The sequence below is a fragment of the Ceratosolen solmsi genome, unplaced genomic scaffold, assembly GCF_000503995.2.
Source record: "Ceratosolen solmsi marchali unplaced genomic scaffold, CerSol_1.0 scaffold6, whole genome shotgun sequence".
In the NCBI taxonomy this organism is placed as follows: domain Eukaryota; kingdom Metazoa; phylum Arthropoda; class Insecta; order Hymenoptera; family Agaonidae; genus Ceratosolen; species Ceratosolen solmsi.
Genome location: NW_011948414.1, coordinates 12017461 through 12040716, shown reverse-complemented (window position 1 = coordinate 12040716; position 23256 = coordinate 12017461). Strand labels below are relative to the sequence as shown.

The 23256-nt window shown below is 25.9% G+C and overlaps 1 protein-coding gene across 1 annotated transcript in view; it reads right to left on the bottom strand.

Annotated features, from left to right (window-relative positions):
* Nucleotides 1-2748: 2748 nt before the first annotated feature.
* The window catches only part of LOC105368101 (dystrobrevin beta), a 33158-nt gene continuing 12650 nt past the window's right edge, over nucleotides 2749-23256 (bottom strand). The window contains exons 15-17 of the mRNA XM_011507013.1: nucleotides 8965-9110; nucleotides 5700-5759; nucleotides 2749-3144 (exon numbers count right to left, since the gene is read on the bottom strand). Coding sequence (XP_011505315.1) covers nucleotides 2756-3144; nucleotides 5700-5759; nucleotides 8965-9110 — 595 coding nt within the window. The 3' untranslated portion in view covers nucleotides 2749-2755. The remainder of the gene's footprint in view (nucleotides 3145-5699; nucleotides 5760-8964; nucleotides 9111-23256) is intronic.

Here is a 23256-nt window from a genome sequence, read left to right as displayed (position 1 = left end):
ATAAATGATTCAATATTAAAATAAAATTTTATTACAAATAATTGTTTTGGCTAAGGTTCGACAAAAGGTTCATTTTTATTACTGTTATTTATAATTTATTAACTGAATTTATTCATTTTTACATAATTTTTTAATACAAAATAATTATTACTATGTATAAAGTAAAAAATGTAAAATAATTGTTTATAATTTATTATTTGATATCCGAAATTGACATAAATTTGTAATAATTACAGATTTAAAATATAAAATATTTCAAGAATTTTTCTATTTTAAATAATTTTATGTTTGAATTTAAATATATAATTAATGATACAATAATTAAAATAAACGGTAATATAATATTTTTCTTAATAATTTAATCATTTTCTTTATGCTGTATTATTATGTTAATAGGTCATTTATATCAAATTTTTTTAATAATAGCAATTTATTTAATGTTAAAGTTTGAATCTTCATTGTTTATATAAAATGATCTTTTATATAATTTATGAATTTTCATGTAAGATAAATTGGTAAAATATTTTATAAAACCTATAACTTAAATAATTTTATTTTCGAAGCGATAAAAATATTCAAACTTTCACATGTTTGTAAAAATTAAATAATGATTTCAGCAATTATTTTACAAATTATATAAACTTCATAATTTTCTGTTCGTTTTTATTTAAATGGAAGACTGGTATTATTTTACATTTATAACGGTAATTTAAGAATTTTTAATAAAATTTGTAATTAAAAATTGAGGTTAGAAAATGCACTATTTTTTTGTTTTTATGAATAGTATTATTTCATTTTGTAAAAAGGTAAAAAATTCTGATGTATTACGAGATGAGAAAATTTTTTTGAAGATATTACATTTTGATTTTAAATGAATGAAACCAATAAAACTAAGAATAAAATGTTGTTCTGATGAATTTTTGAAAATTTGATGAATACTATTACATATTTAATATATTATATTCATTTTGACACTTATTTATTAAATTAAATTAGAAAGATAGAATTTCATAAAATATATAATTACATGTTTAAAATTTTTATAATTAAGATCAATGCAAATTAATAATTATATAAATTTCAAAAAAGTGTAAAATGCAATCTCATTGATTTTAATAAAATAAGTCAGTTATAATTAATTATTATACTTGAATATTAAATGTTTTAATATTAAATTTTTATAAAATAAATATTTTTAATAATTCTGTAATAGAACAATTTGTTTGAAAATATGGGAATTGTTTTTTCTTAAACATTATTATTTGATAATGTCATTGTTGTAGCTATAATTGTTTGCACTCACTCTAAAGATACTGCAAGGATTGTATCTAAAATCTCTTATACTAATTTTTTCTTGTAGTTTCTCTTCAAAAAATTTTTTTGACAATGAATTCACCGATTTGAAAGCAACTTTTTTTTATAGAAATTCTGCAAAGGAATTTATAACCATTTATAATATAATAAAATGACATTTATTTTTATTATATTTAATGTATTTGCATATGATTATACTTAAAGCTTCATCATTGAATTTATAAGTAATGAAATTATATGAAATTTGTAGATAATAAAAACAATATTTTTATAATAATTAAATAAAATTCCATAACATATTAAACGATTAAAAATCTATATATCGTTTGAACTTTATTTAATATTATATTTAATATTGTATAATTTGAATTTTTTTGTTTTTACAAACTTATTCAAATAAGAATATTCATCAGTACTTTCAATGACAGATGAAGTATATAAAAAGTGTATTTTTATAACTTTATTTTATTTGTATTTGGAAAAATTTTAATTTAAATTAATATACTGTGTAAGCTTCAATTCATAGTGCATTTTATGTTATATTGAATGTAATTAAAATTTTAAGAACAAAACTTCTTAATTTTTTAATATGACTTTTCTAATTTTTTAGAATATGTTAACATTTATTTATATAGTTTTTAAAAATACAGACATTGTGTTACAAATGTATATACTGAAAACGAATTAATTAAAACCTTATTAAGAATAATTAATCTCTTTTGATTACATTGTTTCATAAATATTAAATATCTAGCAATTTTTTTAATAATTGGAGATATAAAATAATAAAAATAAATATATGTATTAATTAAAATTATTTTATTAATCCAATATTTAATTTAAAATGTAAATTTTAATGTGTTTGAAAAACATATTTTGTGTAGAAAGTTTATGTCATAAATATTCTTCTATACATAATTTTAAAACACGTATTTTATGTAGAATTTAACCAACATTAACAATTTTAAAATATGAACTTAAAAAAAACAATTAACAAATTTAATTTATTTAAAAACTATGATTAAGTTTTAATTCAGTTTATGAAATTACTTCAATAACATACTAAAATACATATATATTTCGTGGCCAATAAAAACATATTTTTATTATAGTATTCATCAATTAAAGTTTAGCAAACAGGTTGATATACATCATTTAAATATAATTATTCATAGATACATTTTTAACAGCACAAAGAACATTTTAAAATTAAAAAATTCTTTATTATTAATTGTTAAAAATTTAAATAAAAAAACATTTTAAAGATTACGATTTCAATTCGTTTTCAGTAAATTTAGTTCCTAAATTTATGATTTCATCGATTTTGTATACGCATATTTTCTGGAAATATGAGTATAAAAGTAATATCAAGAAAACTACGTAAATACATTACTTCCATTATATACATATATATATATACATAATGGATACAATATCTAATTTATCGATTAATCCAGCGTTTGACAGCTTCAGACCATTCAATTTCATTTTCATTGCGTTTTTCATCTTCTGCCTCTTCGTACTCATTCTGATGCTGTTGATAATGATCCTGTTCTTCTTGATTATTTTGATTATAATTATTTGTATTATGATTTTGATGTTGAACTTGATGCTGATTTTGGTTTGGATTCTGATTAGAATATTGTATTTTGCTTGTAAGTTGATTATGATGTTGAGTTTGTTGATGACTATGTGACTGAATGGTAACTGTATTATTACGAGCGCGTAACTCAGATAAGAAATTATTTTCTTCTTGATAGCGGCGTTGTAATTCCTCTCGCCAATTGCTAGTATCGTTAGTACTTTCATCATCTTCAACGATTTCGAAATCTATGAATAAACACATTAGCCATTATTTACGCAAAACGATATTTAAAAATGTTGATATTACATTTAAAATTATTTATTATTATCATTTTGACATATGTCGATATTAATGATAAAGTATACATATTTGTATTTAATTTTTTTTATTGTTTTTAATATTTGATTTGATAATAAATGCTGTTAAATTTGATTACATGTATCGTGATTTTTTAGAACGAGTCATTCCTGAAAACACAATTATTACAAGTAAATATCAAATCTATATGTTACATGTTAAAATATAAATGCACGCTAGATAGCACATTGGAAGGATAAATTTATTTAAACATAAACAATGCTTATAAATTCTAGTTTATATGTCATATTTTTTAAATAGTTAATTATACTCTATACACAAACAATAATTTTGTTCGTATTTCTAGGTAAACTTGTTAGATGTTTCAAAATGTAGAAAAATTCAGTACAAAAATTTAATTATATACAGTTAAATTTATAAATACACATTAATCACATATCAATCACAAATGTAAAAACTATAAGTAATAATCATATTATAATATAGTTTAAAATTAATTTAATGACTTTATATAACTTATGGAAAGCATTCTAATTTAAAAAATTGTAGGATATAAGAAAATTGCGTATTTCGAAAATGGTATTTGCGGATCTAAGTAAATTGAAATATTAAAATCATATTATCGATTGAGAGGAATATAATTAATTATACCGATACCAAGAATTACCAACAATTAATATGATTGCGGCTTATGTACTTATGAATCTTACAAATCTGCATAAGAAAACATTGAAATGGTCGGTTTACTGTTTATGTACTTAATAACATAATCTTATAATAGAAAATAGTATAAACAATTAAAAATCAGAACAATCAATTTATAAAGCAATGACAAATCAAGACGATTTTATAATTTTTGTTATTTTATTGTATTTATAAATAATATTGATATCAATATTTATGGCATGTAGACTTTAATGCCTCAATTAATTTAAATATACATAGAAAGCTAACATTTTAATAAGCTTAAAAAGTTTCTTGAATAATTTATTCTATAATAAATTGACCTAGGAATAGTAACAAAAATAGAAATAAATAAATAAATCAATTAGATTTAAATATACATAGAAAGCTAACATTTTAATAAGCTTAAAAAGTTTCTTGATTAATTTATTCTATAATAAATTGTCCTAGGAATAGTAACAAAAATAGAAATAAATAAATTAAAATTTCCCCTTTTCGTTGGATAACTACAGAAAATCAAATTAAATATACTCTATGTAAATTTTTGTATTATAAAAAGCTTACACAGCAGTAATGATATATTTTCTTCCTCATTTCCTATATTTTTCTATCATTCCTATATTTCATTTTCAATTCATATTTCAATTCAATTTATATTCATCTCAATATATATTCATTCCTATATTTCCTCACAAGAAAATTTATCTGACTTTGAAAATATACAAAATACGATATAAAAAATCATAGCAAATGAAAATTAATGAAATAAGAAAATTAACATATTAAAAGTTCAACAAAACCAGTAACTTCTCAATAAATAAACCAAAAAAAATAGTTATTTTGAACAAAAGTTTCAGTGGATAGAATTTTACGACTGATTTTTTTTTTATAAAGTAAAGGATTAACGAATAGAAACTACTTATATAATGCATATTTCCTGTATTCCAGTATAATAAATTATGTATTTTTTTTTGTTTTTTAAAGAAAAACTTTTAATTATACTGAAACTTATAAACATTTCAATCTATCTATGGCTGTTTTTTAAAAAATTAAATTAAAAAACAATTTTTATTACGATAATTTACTTTATCTGATGGTTGAAAAAAATTTTCATTTATATTTTTTAAACATATTGATGCAATGATAATTATTAGAAATCTTTGTGTGGATCGATTTAAAATTTAAAGCACAGTTGTAATTATTTATTGACTATTAAAAAATGAAATAAATTTTTTATTTTCCATTCTACGTTTGTTATTTACTGCCTTAAAATGGTAACTTGTCTCAAGTATTAAAATTAAATAAAGATAATATTCTTGAAGTAAAATAGATAAAATTAATATGAAAAATTGTATAATAAATTTAGGGAGACGTTACGTACATTTTACATCGTGAAGTTTTAATTATATTTTTTTTAATTTTAAATAATACGTAAAAAATATTATATTCAATATTTTTTCTAAACAATATATATTCTTTTTAATAATATATTCTTAATAATAATAAATTTCTGATATATGTATGAAAAAAATAAGCCTTTTAAATAATGCATACTATTTGATACTTGATATGCAACTTCTGTCTTACTTCTGTATATGTTATAGTATAATAATCTCTTAAACTATCAACATTGTAAAAATTTTCTGGTATAGATAGATTAGTAGATTAGTAGATTACTTCTATTATAACATTTACCAATAAAGCCAGTGTCTATTATAAGTCATTAAAGTACAAAATTGACGTACTAATATTAATTGTAGCATATCAATAAAATATACATATAACGAATGCAGCTTACCTAATGGCTTCTTAATATTATGGTGTCCAGAATTATGTAATTGGTCCTCCTCGTCTGAATCTGTAAGCCATTAAAATTCATTCAAGTATGCTATTTTTGATATTCTTTTTATTTCCTTATATCTTGGTTTGGTAAAATTACCTAATTAATTATGCTCAAATATACAATGCAACTGTTGTAAAATCAACTTTTATTAAATTTTTAATGCAGCTTATATTAATAAAGATTAAATACTATTATAACTGTCACCGTAGTTAGAAATAATGTAATTAAAATAAAAAATATTACGATTAAATATATTAAAATGAAATCAACTTTATTTTAATTGATAAATATTATTCTTATGCAATTATTTATAAACTCAGAGTAAAATGTTTGTATAATTTTAATTATTGATAATAACTTTTTATTAGTAATTTAACGACGATATACTTAAATCTAATGTTAAAATCATTAATATGATTATTATACAACACAAATAAATTACATTTATGTAAAGTTGTATAATTACATTTCTCACAATTTATTATAATTACATTATAATATAACATTTTTATAAATATTTATCTTCATACAGTATTTTTTTTAAATCAATTTAATCATTATTAAGCTTTGTCATAATTATAAATTTATTAATATTCGGAATAGTTATTTAAATAAATGATAATATACACACTCAAAAGATATAATGAGAAAAATAAATAGTTTAAAATGTACATTTTAAATTATTTATAATCAAGCTTAAATGTAGATATCACGATGTAGAAAGTATGTTTATAAAATGTAAACGCGCGTGTGTATGATGTGTATAGTACGGAGATCACTATGTAATAATTTCCCCTTTTACAAAGATACTTTAACCGATTTCCCCTATCACCATCCTTCTTCCTTACCGCGTGTAACAACACTAATACGCTTTCCTACGTACATACCCTATCGTCGCAAAAACCATTGTACGTACAAAAAAAAAAACAAAATGTAGGATACAAGAAAATACAATAAACTAAGATATTTTTATTTCAGGTGAAATTCTGTTTTGTATTTTACTTTATACAGTATAAATAAGATTGTGCCATGATGTTTAAAATTACACATTATACATAAATTTGATGTAATTATAAATATAAATTATACGCAACTATATTTAGATTTATATGTAGATGTAAAAATATAGAGGTTCTAAATATGCCTTTATTTGTATCCTTAATTATTTTTAAGTATTTTTTATATGTAAAAGCATCTTATCTTTTTAAAAACTTAATTTGTTGTAATTTATTTTTAAGTAGTTTTATACAAATGTATTTGTTATTTGTTTACATTTTACTATTTTTTACTTTTTTTTAAATACTCCTTCGTTATAGTAAAAAATCCTGATCACACTTAGGGCAAATCTAACTACGAAAAAGAGATCGAGCATTTTAATACTTAAACTGGTTCATAATATTTCTGTTTCCATTAAAAATGGTTTGATTGAATATACGAATGAATATACTAGTTTTATTATTATATTGTATATGTTCTTATATAATGAAAATTGAAAATCTAAGATTGAAGACTAAATGTGAGAAATATGAAAATTCTTTTCTAAATAGTAGTAAAAGATATAAAGGAACAAAATGTTAACATTGTTTTTGCGAGATTGTCTAGCGTTATTCGGAAATTCAATAATTAGAATACCACAAATTTTGAAACTAACAATCAAATTGTAATAAGTTTTTATTGAATTTAAGAACTACAACATTTAATAATCCAATTTTCTAACCATAGATATTAAAACAAATTAATTTATCTATTCTAGAAATTGCCTTTTAATATTTTATAATTCTTATCTAGGTAATTTAAATCACTGTAAAATCTTAAAAGAATATAATTAATTAATTTAGTGGATTCATTTATACTTGTGAAAGTACAAAACAGTGGAGCCATATAAAATCAATGAGGGTATTCCTTCAAATATTTTTGCATGTTCTTTTGTGTTAAATAGTTAAATTTCTAAAATATCAAAGGAAAAGTAAAACTATTATTATTGCAACAAGAGGCTATAAAAAAATGAAATTTTGATAAGAATGATATGTTATTGTAATGAAAAATTGAGATGATATTTTATCACCGAAATATAGAAATTGATAAATGAAAGCCACATTTGAAAATAAATATATCAAGTACATTATTAGAAATAAATGATGAGTGAAAGATGTAATTTTAAAAAATTGTTGAATAGTTTATAATACTGAAGACATAAGATCAAAATACAGATAGATTTTCCAACTTGAACTACATGGCAATTAATCTTAGGCTATATATTTTGCATTATTGTATTATATATTATTGTTTTATTATTGATTTGCATTAATTAATAATTTATTTATTACAACTTCACGCTAAAAGAGTTATTACACCTTAAAATCTCTTCCCTCCTTCGTCATATTGTATGCCATGTTTTCCGATAATACCGTGTTGTTATCGTATATTTTTATAGTAAGAATTTGCAATATAAAGAAAATTGTTATTAAAATTAAATGAAGATTTTCATACAAGAAAAATGGTCCTTAGATTTCATGATTCTCTTTTTTAAAATGTTTTGTCATAAGTTTTATTGTTGATTATAAACATTTAAAAAAAAAAAGATTTAACTCCGATACTGATAAAATACATTTATAAAATAAGAGTTTATTTAGTGAATTAATGCAAATTAAAAGTTGAAAAATATACGTACAATTTAAATTTAACAAAACCATTATTTTAAATAGAAAATGAAGTTATAATTGAATTACTTGGAATTTATAATGATTATATCTGAGAATTTGTATTTAATTAATACAATATATTGTATATTAATTTAAAGATTTATCACAATCTTAATGTACAATTATTAAAGATATCAAGACTGTTAAAAGAAACGTTGAAAGATCAATTTATAAATATTATTGTTACGAATGATTTGGTGAGAGAGATATAAAGATTTTATTAATTGTATTGTATGATGTTTTAATATTATTTATAAAACAAATAGTATATTTTTTAATAAATTTGATAAATATAAAGTCGTTATGAGCAATGAATTAATTTCTTATCATTTAAAGATAAATTTGTAATATAGTCAACATTTTTTATTGTTATTTTCAATCTAATTTTAAATAAAATTTCCATTAGATTTTTTAATACTTAACCTACAATTAGTATAAATTATTAAATATCAAATGAAATTTATTAGATAACGTATTTATATGATTAAATTAAACAAATTTATTGTTAAAAAACATACCTGAATTCAATTCTCTAACAAGCGATGACATGGCATTAGTGACATTGTCCGCAGCTATTAAAAGATCATTCCTTAATGATCGTCCCAAGCTATTATTGGTACTGTTGGAGCTACTTCCTGGTAAACTGTTTGTCCTGAATGCAGACCTATTATCGAAAATCTCTCATTTTGTACATAATGCATTTACTATTTGGTATGCTTATTTCAGCAGATGAATTGAACAATAAATAAATATATTTTCAATTATATAATAGTACAATACCAGTAATAAAAATATCATTAACTATTAAAATATACCATTTATTAAGAAACTCTATATTAACTATAATTAAAACTAAATAAATTTAAAGTCAAGAAAGTATATACATGAAATTTCAGAATGTTATAAATAGTATAATTCAATTAAGATTTTATTTTGTAAATTTAATATTATATAATTAATATTAAGTAATCTCTTATAAAAAATAAATAGAATTATTATTTAATTAAATTTGGAATACTTTCCGGCAACTTACTAACGCAGTGCTGAAAGAGGAAGATGGATTGGGCTTTGAAGTACATGGATAGCATTATATACAAAAACACACACCAAATAACAAAAACAAAAAACAATAGGAAGTGGTATTCTATGTTTTGATATAATGAATAGCGAAAAAGTGGAAATAAACAGGAGTAGATATGAAGAAAATGAAAGAAAGTTAAAAAACACAAATCTGTTAGCGAAAAATAAATCATCGCGCATTAACGAAGGAAGTAGCTACCATTTATAAGAAAGTTGTATTTTACACGCAGAAATCGTGTAGTGTATACAGGCTTAATGGCATGTCGATGACTTGAGACGAGTTAATTGTGCGTAAAAAGTTGTTACAATGTAGACAATGGTATGGTGTGGTTACAAATTGTACACTTTAAAATTTATTAAAAGCATCCGTATTAAAAGCCTATTCGTATTGACTATTCAGCCCGCAATGCTGAATGTATTTCAATGTTTTTAATCCTTGGCGAATTTAATTATCATTACAGGTAAATTAAATTAATATATGGATGACATGATTAATGTGAGTAATCAACATAAGAATGCACGAAAAAATACGTATTTACAGATGTATAAAATATAGTTTAAAAGGTTCTTGTATTGAGATATTCAAAGTAATAAACTTCCAGAAGTTTTTTTTATATAAAATCACATAGGCCTATCACAGAGCCCTATTCGAAGATATAAATCCAAGATCGAAGATACACTTAATAGTGAATTTTAAATAATTTCAAAGTATTCCTTTATTTTAATAATAATTAATTAACATGAACTAATATATTGTATTTAAAATTAAAATTAATTTGATTTATATCAAATAATCTTGTTGTACTAGTACAATTCGATAATATTATTTAATTATTAATTATTAGAAAAAAATAGTTTAAATAGATGAACTTTAAAAATATCTAATATTCTAATAAATATAAATTCAGTAAATATTTTCTTTATTTAAATAAATTTTTAATAAATAAAATGATTTGCACATCTCTAGAATACTATGAAATATTATTACATTTATGCTAATTTTAATTTATATAAATAACTATATACATTAAGTAGTTATGTGAAGAATAATTATATAATAATTATAATCGTAATTAATAATTTATAAATTATTAATATTGATAAATAAAATTAAAATAAAAATTTTTATTAACATTAATTATTAACATTATTAAATATAATGGAATGACAATTATATACATTAATAATAAATCACAATATGAAGAATAAATAAAATATACATACTATAAATACTCAAATGATTTTACATTGCTGTATAAAAATTTGTTTTATTATTGACAAGTAAAATAAAATGGTTCCGTTTTTAAAAGGATTATTATTTCTAATATACTAATTTTTTTTATTAAATTACTTTAATAAAAGGATATAACAATATATTATTTAAAGAATATAAATTATTTGTGTTAAAACTATTTAAATTAGGCGTACTTATATATATAATTTTTAAAATATAAATATAAATAAATTTTTAGGTGTCATATTATAAAAAAATATTAAAAATATTGAAAATTAAATAATTATAGATAACTATTGGATTTTATAAATGGATTATTCATTGTAACTTTTTTATATTATATATTACATATATAATTTGTACACGAATTACAAAACAAAATAACATGATAGACTTAATTATATTAAATTGAAATAATTTTCTTAAAAAACACAAATAAAATTTGATTTTATCTTATATCATAGACAAAATAAATCCTTTGTGTAGTATTAGAAAAATAAGTTATTCACGAAAATTTTACATAATTAATAACTTGTCTCTAAATTCATCTTTTTTATATTTAAATATTATATTGTTTGATCATCTTTGAATTTCAAGTCGTTCATACTCTCTCTCATACATAAAATTAGAATAATGTATGATGTATTATATATGAAGAATAATACAAATTTAGCTTCTGACATCCTAAAAAAATTTTGGCAATTCGGGGTAATTTGGGAAAATATAATTCCATTTTCCGCAAAATATTAAAAATAGTTTTTTATTGTATATACTGCCTTACTATTAATAAAAATTGATCATTTTGATAACACTTTGTTCAATATTCATGATTATTTTAAAATAATTCCTTTAATATTAAAATATTTTATTTGCAAAAATGTGAATGTGAAATTGAAATCAAATCGATCAGAACCATTAAAGGATCAATTGCTTAACAATATTCATTAAAACAAGAGTCAAATCTCGTTAAAACTTGTGTGATTTTGAAAGTCAGAAATATAATTTTCCTATAATTTTTAATTTTTAATAAATATCTTACAAAAATAGTGAATAATAAACAATTTTATTTTATTTATGAATGTAGAAAGTTAATTCTCATTTCGGCTTACTAAAAATATATTGTGAAAATTTTACATTAAATTATTTCCAAAATCTTTAATAATAAACTATTGAAATATATCTAAATTTTATTCTATTTTTGTTAATATAGCAGGTTTTATATTGATAAAGATTATAATTAAGCGAAACACATTCGATATCACTAAATATATATGAATTAAATTTAGATTTTAATTATTAGAAATTATCAGAATTTATAGCATATTTTCATTAATTTTTTTTAGAACTCTTATCTGTGGTGCTTTTAATAAGGGATTCGCAATATTTCGCAATTTTAATCAAAAACACACATAAAGATAATCGATAGACTGATTATAAATCTAATTTGTCTGCGTTATAAATTATATTTAATAAATTCATACTCAGGTTAATGCTAATTTATACAATTAATACATACAATTACTCTTTCATGGCAAACACTATTTTCTGTAATTTTACTGTATTAAATACACAATACTTCTAATAATAAAAGTAATTTGCTTTCTTGATTTTTTTGAAATAGTAAATTAAAAAATTTTAATTTAATGAATTTTAGAAATACATGACTTTTAATAAAAATTAAAAATTATATATTTAAAACAGAATCGAGTTAACTATTATGCGTATGTATATATAAATTGATAATATTAATAATTCGTATATTTTTTTAAATTAAAGCGGAATATCATTTTCATTTATAAATACAATTAAAATTAAGAATCAAACCTAATTTTTTAAATTAATTTAAATTATATAATGGTAATACTTTATGTTAAATTCAATGTAGGTTCGTATTATAGTCTAATGTCTATATGTAAGATTCTTAAAAAGATATCTACTTTCACGATATTCAATCTACCTATCATCATTATTAAGTAACACTATCACGTTGTAGTTACGTTTATAAGTATTATTATAACTTGATATTATTATTAAGTTTAATACACAGCAGTATAATCTTATTGGATATAGTTGAAAATTCGTTCTTTTTATGGCTTTTCAAATATTTTTTATTATAATTTCTATCTACAATCTTTTTTTTTAAATATTAGAGATGATAGTTACATTTTTTTTTTGTAATATAATTGCTGTCAATAATGTTTAATAACTTCCTTTATCCTTATTCATCAAATAATTAATTGTCCTTACAGATATGAGAAACCCTGCTTTTCTAATATATATATATATCGTCAACCATATTCATTAATATATTTTTATGGCTTTCACATGTTAAGAATGACATCCTCGGTTTTTTAAGGTCTTGGTAATAATAGGATTAACAGGGGTCTTTTTTCTTAGTTTTCGTAAACCGTCTTTTTGTCTTTAAAACATTATATTATTTTTTATAATGAAAAAATAAAAGCCTTTTCCATTTTTGGTATGGCATAGTTCTTTGATTTAGATTTTCTTTTTTCGTGCGTAACACCTGTGATTTTTATTTATTGTTATTAGTGAATACGTCTTAAGCAACGATAATATTTATAAAGTTATTGCAGAGCAATCTAAGTACTTGAGGAAGCAGCATGAATTATGGCGTTATTATGCAGTTCAAAATATGTGAACCAAAATTTTGCAATGTATTTCATCGCGCGTTGAAACTTAGGAAACTGCATTGCAAGAATTTTATGAAATTTCTGTAATTCGATTAATATTATTAATTAACAAATTATTTATCTTAAACATTACCTAAATAAAATACATATTTTGTTTATAATTTAATTCTTGTTTATGATAAGGCCTTTTATAGTATGAAAAGCAACTACAACTTTTGTTGAGTTATGTTATAAAAACATGTTTATAATAAAAAAACTTCAAAAAACTTTAAGATAGTAGTGTTGTGAAGGGCCAGATATATATATATGAAACACTATATACTCAAAGTCGATTTAAAGTATCTTTTAGATCAGAGAGAATGTACAACTCAATAAAATAATATAACTAGCAATATAAACGTGAAGATTAAAAATTATAAATTGTAACTGGATTTTAATAGACATCTGAATATATCTAAATGTTAAAGTATAGTGCAACATTTATCAAAGAGATCTATTCTAATGATAAACAGAACAATTAAGTTTATGTATATGAATAGAAAATGAAATGCATTCAGGACATCGTATTTGCACAAGGTCCCTATGCAAATTTTATAAAAACTATTATACAATGTTTTTGTTGATGCGACCAATAAATTTAAATTACATTTTATATTTATCTGACAATATATATATATATATATATAAGTATATTTCGTTGTTATTAAATGGTAATATGGAATGTCAATTTTATAATTTAATTTATTTAAGATTTAATGGGGTACTTTTGACAGGATCAATTTACAAAATAAATTTTAACCTTAAATATATACCTTTTAATTTATAATTAGAACACAAAATTTGTATTATTTAACTTAAAAATAATAGACTGAAACTTGCACGTGTAAATAAAAAGTAAAATAAATGAATAATAAATTGGATGAAAAGTTCATCTTCCATAAATGAGCGTGTTAATTGCTTAACCTAATGAAAGTATTAAAGAAAATTGTTTTCATTAGTCGAAATATTATTAAATAAAGTATTACATACAATCAAATAAAGGTTCTATACACAGAGGCTTAAAGTAATTATATCGAGATGACAAGGCAATAATTATCACCATGATATATCATCTATTGCGTGGATCATATAAATTATTAAAAAAATGTTATTATTTCCAAAATACTATTAGTGTACTAAAAACAAAATATATAATTAAGATACACTAATAAATTAGGTAAATTGAAAATGAATAAAGTGGCATGTAAAGATTTATGTTCATTCTTGTTCATAAAAGCAGGTCTTTGTAAAGTGAAAATACAATAACAATTTAATTGATTATATATTATTAGCTCAGTAGGGTTTGAAAACATTTTTGTATTTTCAGTGATTTATAGCACAAACGAAACTTCTATTCATCTATATATTATTCATAAATCACAAATATTTTACAATTTTATATATTAAAAATATTTGATTGCCATAATTTTTTATATTCTTCTTAATCAAAGAATTCAATTCAAATGTATTATCGATCACTTTCGATTAAAAATATGTATTGAACCTGTATGAAAAAGTCAATAATATTTTTTAAGTTAGAATGCTTTGAAAATTCAAATTAGCAGCACTGATAACGCTTTCTCATCTACTTACATACAATATATTCAGAATTCTAAAGTTAGTTTTAGAAATATAATTGTTCCATATAGATCTTCTATAAAATTTATTTCTATGATTTCTAAAAGATTCTTCGATCTTGCAGTAAAGTAATACAAGAAACCAGTCTGGTAATTTTTAGAATAACTCAAAAGAAATTAGAATATACAAAATTATTGTTTCAAAAAATCATATAACTGAATAATATAATAAGTAAATGAAAATTATGTGCGGTAAAATAAAGTTTAACGTTTTCAAAATAGGTCTCGTTTCAATAATGTATTAATGTAAGCTCAGTATGAAACGCAATTAATATAAAGTTCATATTTACAATAAGAGAAATGAGCTTATAGTGAAAAAAGTTGTCCTTGTGAATAAGTTAATTTTCTACACTTATTTACATATTATTCGATAGACAAATAACAACCGCATACATGCTTGTATTTTACTAATTTGCAGGCTTTTAATACAACTTTTAAAAGAAGAAATAAATTTTGACAATTAAAATAAATTAATAGTTTTGAAATTTGTAGTATAGAGAATATATAATTTTAGTTTTATAATACATAGTTTTAGGGTATTGAATTGGCAAAATACTTAATATTTATTTAAACAATGAATATTATATCAATGCTTAGCAAACTATGAATAATTATTTATAAAAATATAAGTAAATCTAATAACAAGTACATTTTTAAGTGTTTGTTAAAGTAGTTCTTTGTAATACATCGATTTTCGAAGATTTAAAAATGTATTAATATTTGTTCTTATGAAAGCAATCCTTTAAGTGAAGCAATTCATTGGTCACGAGTAAAAATGGACATTAATTATGCGAGATGCAATAAAATGATGGAGTTTATAAGCACAGATTAATTAATGATAATGGGAAAAGAGAAGAATATATGTCGATACTGCAATAGAATAATAATGAGTACAAGGAATACGTTCAATCAATTGTATAACTAATATTTTAAACTAAAATGAAAATTAAAAACTATCAAAGGTAGAATTTAGATATATAAAAAAAATGGAAAAACAGTACTAATATAATTAGAAAACTCTTAGATACATGCGTAAGAAATTTAATACTTTTATATTTCATATATGAGTAGATAAACATTTTTTTGGTTAGCTTTTAAATAGTAAATACATATTTAATATTTAAATTAGCGGATATAAATATAATAAACACAATAAATCATTGAAATTGAAAAGGCAACATTTATGATACTTTCTTTATATGGAAATGTATGTAATTTCACAGTGAGTTAATTTATAAGTTTTAAAGCATGTTATTTTAGAATAAAATTCTCTATTCCATTCAATACATTAATCTTGTTTTAATTGAAAACGGCTTGTATAATATTGTTCGATTTTTTCTCGTTATACAAATTCATCAATATACTTACGTTTTATTATAATCACCTTTATTTATAACGAATTCTCGGAGCCATACAGAGTACGAGTAATACCATTTTCACCGTTTTTATAATATCATACCGTTCTATTGTAGAAACATAATTTGAAATTTTTGCTGCAACACTATCTATAATTCTTGCATTGATCAATATCTCAAATTAATATTAATGTTTGAATTAATGCATGTTTTATTTTTAAATATTATTTTATTATTTTTCCAGGTCATATTCGTGTCAAACTTTTATTAAAATTTATTACTTAATATTACCAAATTATTTTGAAACCGTAATCTCTGATTCAATCGTATTATTTTCATTTTTTCAAATATATTTCCACGCATTTCGTATGAATTTCTAGCCATAAATAATATATTATCAAATGACCATATTATTCTACGTAAATCAACGATATTTTATAAGATTAAATTGTAAATGTATTACATTTCTGAGGGAAGGTATTACTGGAAAAACATATTTGAATTAACGTATTTGTAAATGTGTTTATTTATTCTTGTAATATAGACATTTTTCTCTGCAAGCGAACCAGGCTGTGATTGTAAGTTATTTAAATTAAAACTCTGGAAACTTAACTAATGAGGGCAGGATTGTATTTTTTTAAAGAAAGATTTTCATTACTCATTGAAACATAAATAAAATTTTTTTTACAATAATGTTACTATTTCAATTTAAAGTTTATTAACTTACTAAATGAGCGTCATAATTGAAAATTGTTAAAAATAAAAGCAATTATGAAATATAAGATATTTAAAATAATTACAATTTTTTTAATTAAATTGTGGCAATTATCAGTTAATAAATCTTTTTATACTAATAAATTGTATCTACAATTTTAATTAAAAAATTAATTCAATTATTTATGTTATTTATTTACATTCTTTATAACGTAAATTAATCTACTATACAAATATTTAAAAATATTAGAATAACAGTTACAATAATATTTGTACATAAATTTTTATTAAATATATCTAAAAATATTATAAATACATAACGCCCTTTATGGCGACCTTTATTTTAAATAATATACCTTATAGCGACTAAATATGTTTACGGCGACCGGTCGTCGTAAAAATTTGCATTTAATAAATAAGCCTTATAATAACTGGTTTCTGTAACATCATAAACAAAATATGGTTTACTTTAGTCAACCGGTATAAAGATTGTTATAAACGCAAAACATTAGAATTAGAATATTCATTTTAAACATTTATTTATACATTAATTTTATAATAAAGTAAGTATTTATTATTATAACTAAATTAACTTGTATATTTTTAACAACACGGGTGAGGGCGCTTTACCTTCAACAAGGAAAGCATCAAACAGCTATCAGGTATGTGTGAAGAAAACCAGCTCATACCACAACTTCATTAGCCACGACTATAGCAGAAATACAGTCAACTACTACAACAGCACAAGCTCGTCTTCTCATGAATACAGACTTTGAACTTACGTTCATCAACAAAAAACTCGTAAGACATTTCAACATTCAACGTCAAGTCTCTCACACAACGATATTATGCACACTGGACCCAACTTGAACCCTGACATATCAGATGTCTTAATTTGGATCAGAAAACAATGATGTCTGTTTACCACCGATATTACAAAAATGCACAGGCAAATCTTCAGAGAACCCTGTGGATTGATGAACATCAATCAGAAGTCTCTTATTAATTAACGACAGTTAACTACGGAACAAGGGCTGCTCCGTTTTTGGCAGTCAGAATTAGCGGAGGACGAGGGAAGTAGGTAACATCACTAAACGGCTTATCCCATCTGAAGTTGCAAAAATATTTGACCCATTAGGTTTTCCCTCGCCTGTCGTGATTAAAGCAAAAATCTTCATGCAGGAACTATGGCTACACAAACTACACTGGGATGAGACATTGCCCTCCCAATTGTTTTCAGATTATAAGAAAAGATCTCGCCAACTTGACAAAAATGACTATACCATGTTGGCTCAATATAAAAGGCACATCACACCTAGAGCTACATGGCTTTTCTGATGCATCTCAATTAGCAATATCAGCAGTCATATACATCGCAGTGCACGACTTGGATAGCATTATGACAACAGTGGTATGTTCCAAGACGAAAGTGGCATCCCTTAAGAGTATCACAATACCAAGATTGAAGTTAGCAGCAGCACTACTTCTTTCGAAACTAACATATTACGTCCTAGCCACCAAATTGGCTTATTGGTACTCATTACCGATGAACGCTTCCCTGCTCAAGTGGCCCCTCGCTCGAGTAATCGACATGCATCCCGGTAAGAATAGTGTTACCGATTACAGCAGTTTTAAACAGAACACACAAAGTGGGAGAGGTATGAGCGCGTGAAACATTTGTTTTGTAAACACTGGCCAACGAACTTGAATATATGACTATAATTCCGAAAAGTAATAACAAATGAACCCTACAAGGCTATGCCTTATTGACGTCACGACAAATATCGGTATGGCAACAGCCACCGATGCGCTATCGGCGCAGCAAGTTTGTACTTCTACCACACGTTCACTCATCTGTTATTACTCATCAGTGTATTTTCAATCTATCTAGTATCAGTTATCACTTATAACTACGAAACTTAGCCGCAAACCTGGCAATCAGCCTACAATATATGCATGCATTATTAACAGAATCTGCTATAACAGGTTAGTAATTTAACTGTGAAGCCATTGGAATTGTAATTAATAACGTGCGCCAGTCACGTAGCCAAACAGCATGCCGTGTCGGTAGTTCATAAGGTACACCCTTTTTATTATTTGTACAAGCTAGTCATTCACGCTCAAATCACGTTTCATATTATGCCAAGAAAGGTGATGCATCATTTATTGTTCTTGCGTCTGCCTAGCTTTAAACTACTCAAATTTTCACTAGAGGCATGATTGATTATGTAACAATTTCCATCGAGACTACTTACACTCTATTAAGTATGATCATTCTTTCTACCAAGCATACTTGAAGCAGTCAAAACTGCAGTATTATAATAATTAACAACCAGAATAAACGATATCTTAACTCAATAATATATATTGTACATAATTTCAGCCTTTCCACTTGTTTTTCCTCACCAGTCATCATGACCAGAGACTAATCCACTTGTTACGGATTACAATAGTTTTAAGCGGAATACAAAGTGGGAGAGGTATGAGCGCGCGAAGCATTGTATAGTAAACATTGGCCAACGGACTCAACGAATGCTTCTAACCGAAAAACTCGAACATACGACTATAATTCCGAGAAATAATAACAAATGAACCCGACAAAGTTATGCACTATTGCCGCCACGAAAAATAGCGGCATAGTAACAGCCACCGATGCGCTATCGGCGTATCCAGTTCGTACGAGAATGTGAAAGGAGCTGCACGTGTCGCGATTGCCCTGCTAGTACCAATCATGCACTCTTCACATCGGGATCGCTATCCAACCTTGCCATCGCCATTGGGAGACCATGGCAAACATCAAGCAACCTAAGGAACTAATAGCGATGCCACAACTATACTGGCACCCACGCCTCCGTAAGCAACGCAAATGCTCGTTCCTTACTACTTCTTCTAGTTAAAAAGCACCCATCACGACAGGATCGCCACTACTCTACACTCGCGGTTTACGTCCGCATCGGTTCCTGCCAACTCAAGTAAGATGCGACCAGACGCTCGTTCTTGCATATTACCTTACACCGCGGTTTACGCCCGCATGTAAGTAACGCCGACGCTCGTTCTTACCTTTACCTCTACACCGCGAGTTACATCGAGCACACGAACGTGCACCAATATCACCACTACCTTGGAGCTCACGGACACAAGTTGTGACATCACACGGACGTTCTCCCACCACTTCGTACACTACAGCTCACCCTTCGCCGGCTTCCAAGACGGCACTAACTTGCTTCCCCTACCACCATGAGTTCCCCACTACGAATACTCAACCCAAGAAGGAGGGGAATTACCCTCCGGGCTATCAAGAACACACGCACAGACTCATCGTCGCCACTACTACTGAAGAAACACTAATATATTTACTATATCATACACTCATTCTAATATTAATAGATTATTAACTACTCATTACTTATTACATTTAATAAAAGTAAAGACTATAAGCACAAAAGACAGTATTGAATAATTGCATTGCCCTTTCCACTTGCCAGCAAGCCTCCACCCAACATCATAAGGAGGTTTTTAGTCTCATCCCAGACAGTCACAGTCATAGCAGAAATACGAACAGTCAACATGACAGTGCAAGCTCGACTTCTCATTGACCCAGGCTCTGAACTATCATTTATCGTCAAAAGACTTTTATCACATGACTGGTCACATCTAAAGGGTCTACCATTAGCCGATTCACAATACTTTAAACCTTGCACAATAGACATCATTCTGAGAGCTGACACATATGAACAAATAATTAAACCTCAAGTCATCACTGACTCTCCACATGTGCCAATGGCACAGTTATCCATTTTTGGATGGATTTTTCTGGGCCAACAACTTCCAAGCAAATTTCGATGGTGACAGCATTTCATGTTTCCTGGCATGACGACGAAGAAAAACTTCAAGAACTCCTCTTGAAATTTTGGGTTCTGGAATAAGTATATTCAGGCGATACCATCAAACGTACACCAGAAGAACAACAATGTGAGGAATATTTCAAGAATACCAATTCACGCGATTTAAAGGGTAGATACATAGTGCGAATTCCGCTTACATCTCCCATTGAAAAACGTGTGTCCACATACAATACTGAACGCTGTTTCTTACAGAGTCTACTTAAAAAATTCGTAAAATCAGAATAATATCAGTTACAATATCACCAGTTCATGATAGAATATGAAAACCTTGGCCACATGAGACGAGCTCCTACACTTCCAGCCATCACACACAATATTATCTGCCCCATCACGGTGTGCTCAAACCAGATATGACCACCACCAAATTAAGAGTAGTATTCAATGGTCCCTGCAAGTCGACATCAAGATTTTCCCTCAATGATATTATGCATACTGGACCTAACCTAAATCCAGACATTTCAGATGTCTTAATTTGGATCAGAAGACAACGTTACTTGTTTGTCACCGACATTACAAAGATGTACAGACAAATAAGAGTACACGAAGATGACCGGTACCTACAGAGAATTCTGTGAATTAACGAAAACAATGTCAAACTACTACTGTTAAAACTCATGGCACACATGAAGACCACACTAGGTATGAAGGTAAGGGCTACGCATTTGTGGACTGACTTTCGTGTAACGTTAACGTGGATTGAATCTCACTCGTCACGATGGAAGGAATTCGTCTGCAACAGAACCACCTAGATTCAAGAACTTACCTCAGAAGCATAATGGAGATATGTGCCAGGAACATCAAACCAAGCAGACTGCGCCTCCAGAGGACTAACAACTCAGCAACTTAAGGACCACCCTTTGTGGTTGGCCGGACCACTATGGGTAACCACACCAGATTCATGGCTTACACAACCCTTAGAGGGAGATAAGCAATGTATTCAGGAAGCTCACCCAAGCATCTGATTAGTCGCAACAATTGACAGGCCCGACTATGATTGGAAGATTATTTACAAAAATCCATCACTCAGTAAACTATTGAGAATAACAGCAACATGCATCAGATTAATTACATGCCTGAAGGGGGAACAGACCGCAAAGAGTCAGCTGACAACCGTGGAGATGGAGCAAGCAAGAATTTAGTGGATAATACTGACACAAAACACATACTTCACCCATGAAGTAAGATTACTTAAATCCCAAGCCAAATCCCCCCCCCCCCCCCCCCTCACATTCGTTCCATCGACTCACCGCCTACATAGATGCACAAGGTATCATCAGAGTTGATGGAAGACTGGAAGAATGAATGCTTCACTGACACAGGACAATAAACATCCAGCCATTCTCCTAAAATTCTCACAACTCACCAACCTCATCATTGAGCAAGCACACTTCAAAACATTCCACGGGGGTACCCAAATCACGCTAGCGAACACGCGTCAACTGTACTGAATAATGAGAGGACGACCAGCGATAAAAAAAAACACATACTAAGATGCGTCACCTGTGCTAAGCAAAGAGGAACTCTGGCCCGCCAGTTGATGGGTCAACTACCCCTCGCGCGAGTAATACCCTCACGACCATTTACCCACACTGGTGTTGATTATGCTGGCCCATTGACAATAAAAACCTGGAAGGGGCGAGGAGCCAAAACTTACAAGGCTTGGATCTGTGCATTTGTGTGCCTAACCACATCCGCAGTATACATCGAAGTGGTGAGTGACTAGTCTTTGGAGGGATTCATCGCAGCAAACAGAAGATTCTCTAGTCGCAGAGGCATCCCAAGCGTATTACACTCTGACTGTGGGACAACATTCATCGGAGCAGATAAAAACATAAAGAGAGATAAACATCTCAAGGCCATCCATGGAGGCACTCGGCTCATACTCAACTACATACGCCAAAATTATTGGATTATAGGAGGAAGAGAACCAATGAAGTCATACATATTGCGGTGTGCTATTTGCGCCCGCCAAAGGGGAATCCACGCTAACCAATTGATGGGACAACTTCCACGGTCCCGAGTCACGCCATCAAGGTCATTCACCCACACAGGAGTGGATTATGCTAGACCACTCAGGAAGGGACGAGGCGCAAAGACCCAAAAGGCATGGATATGTGTTTTCGTGTGCTTTGCCACGTCCGCAGTACATATCGAGATCGTTAGTGACTATACGACATACGGGTTTATTGCGGCAT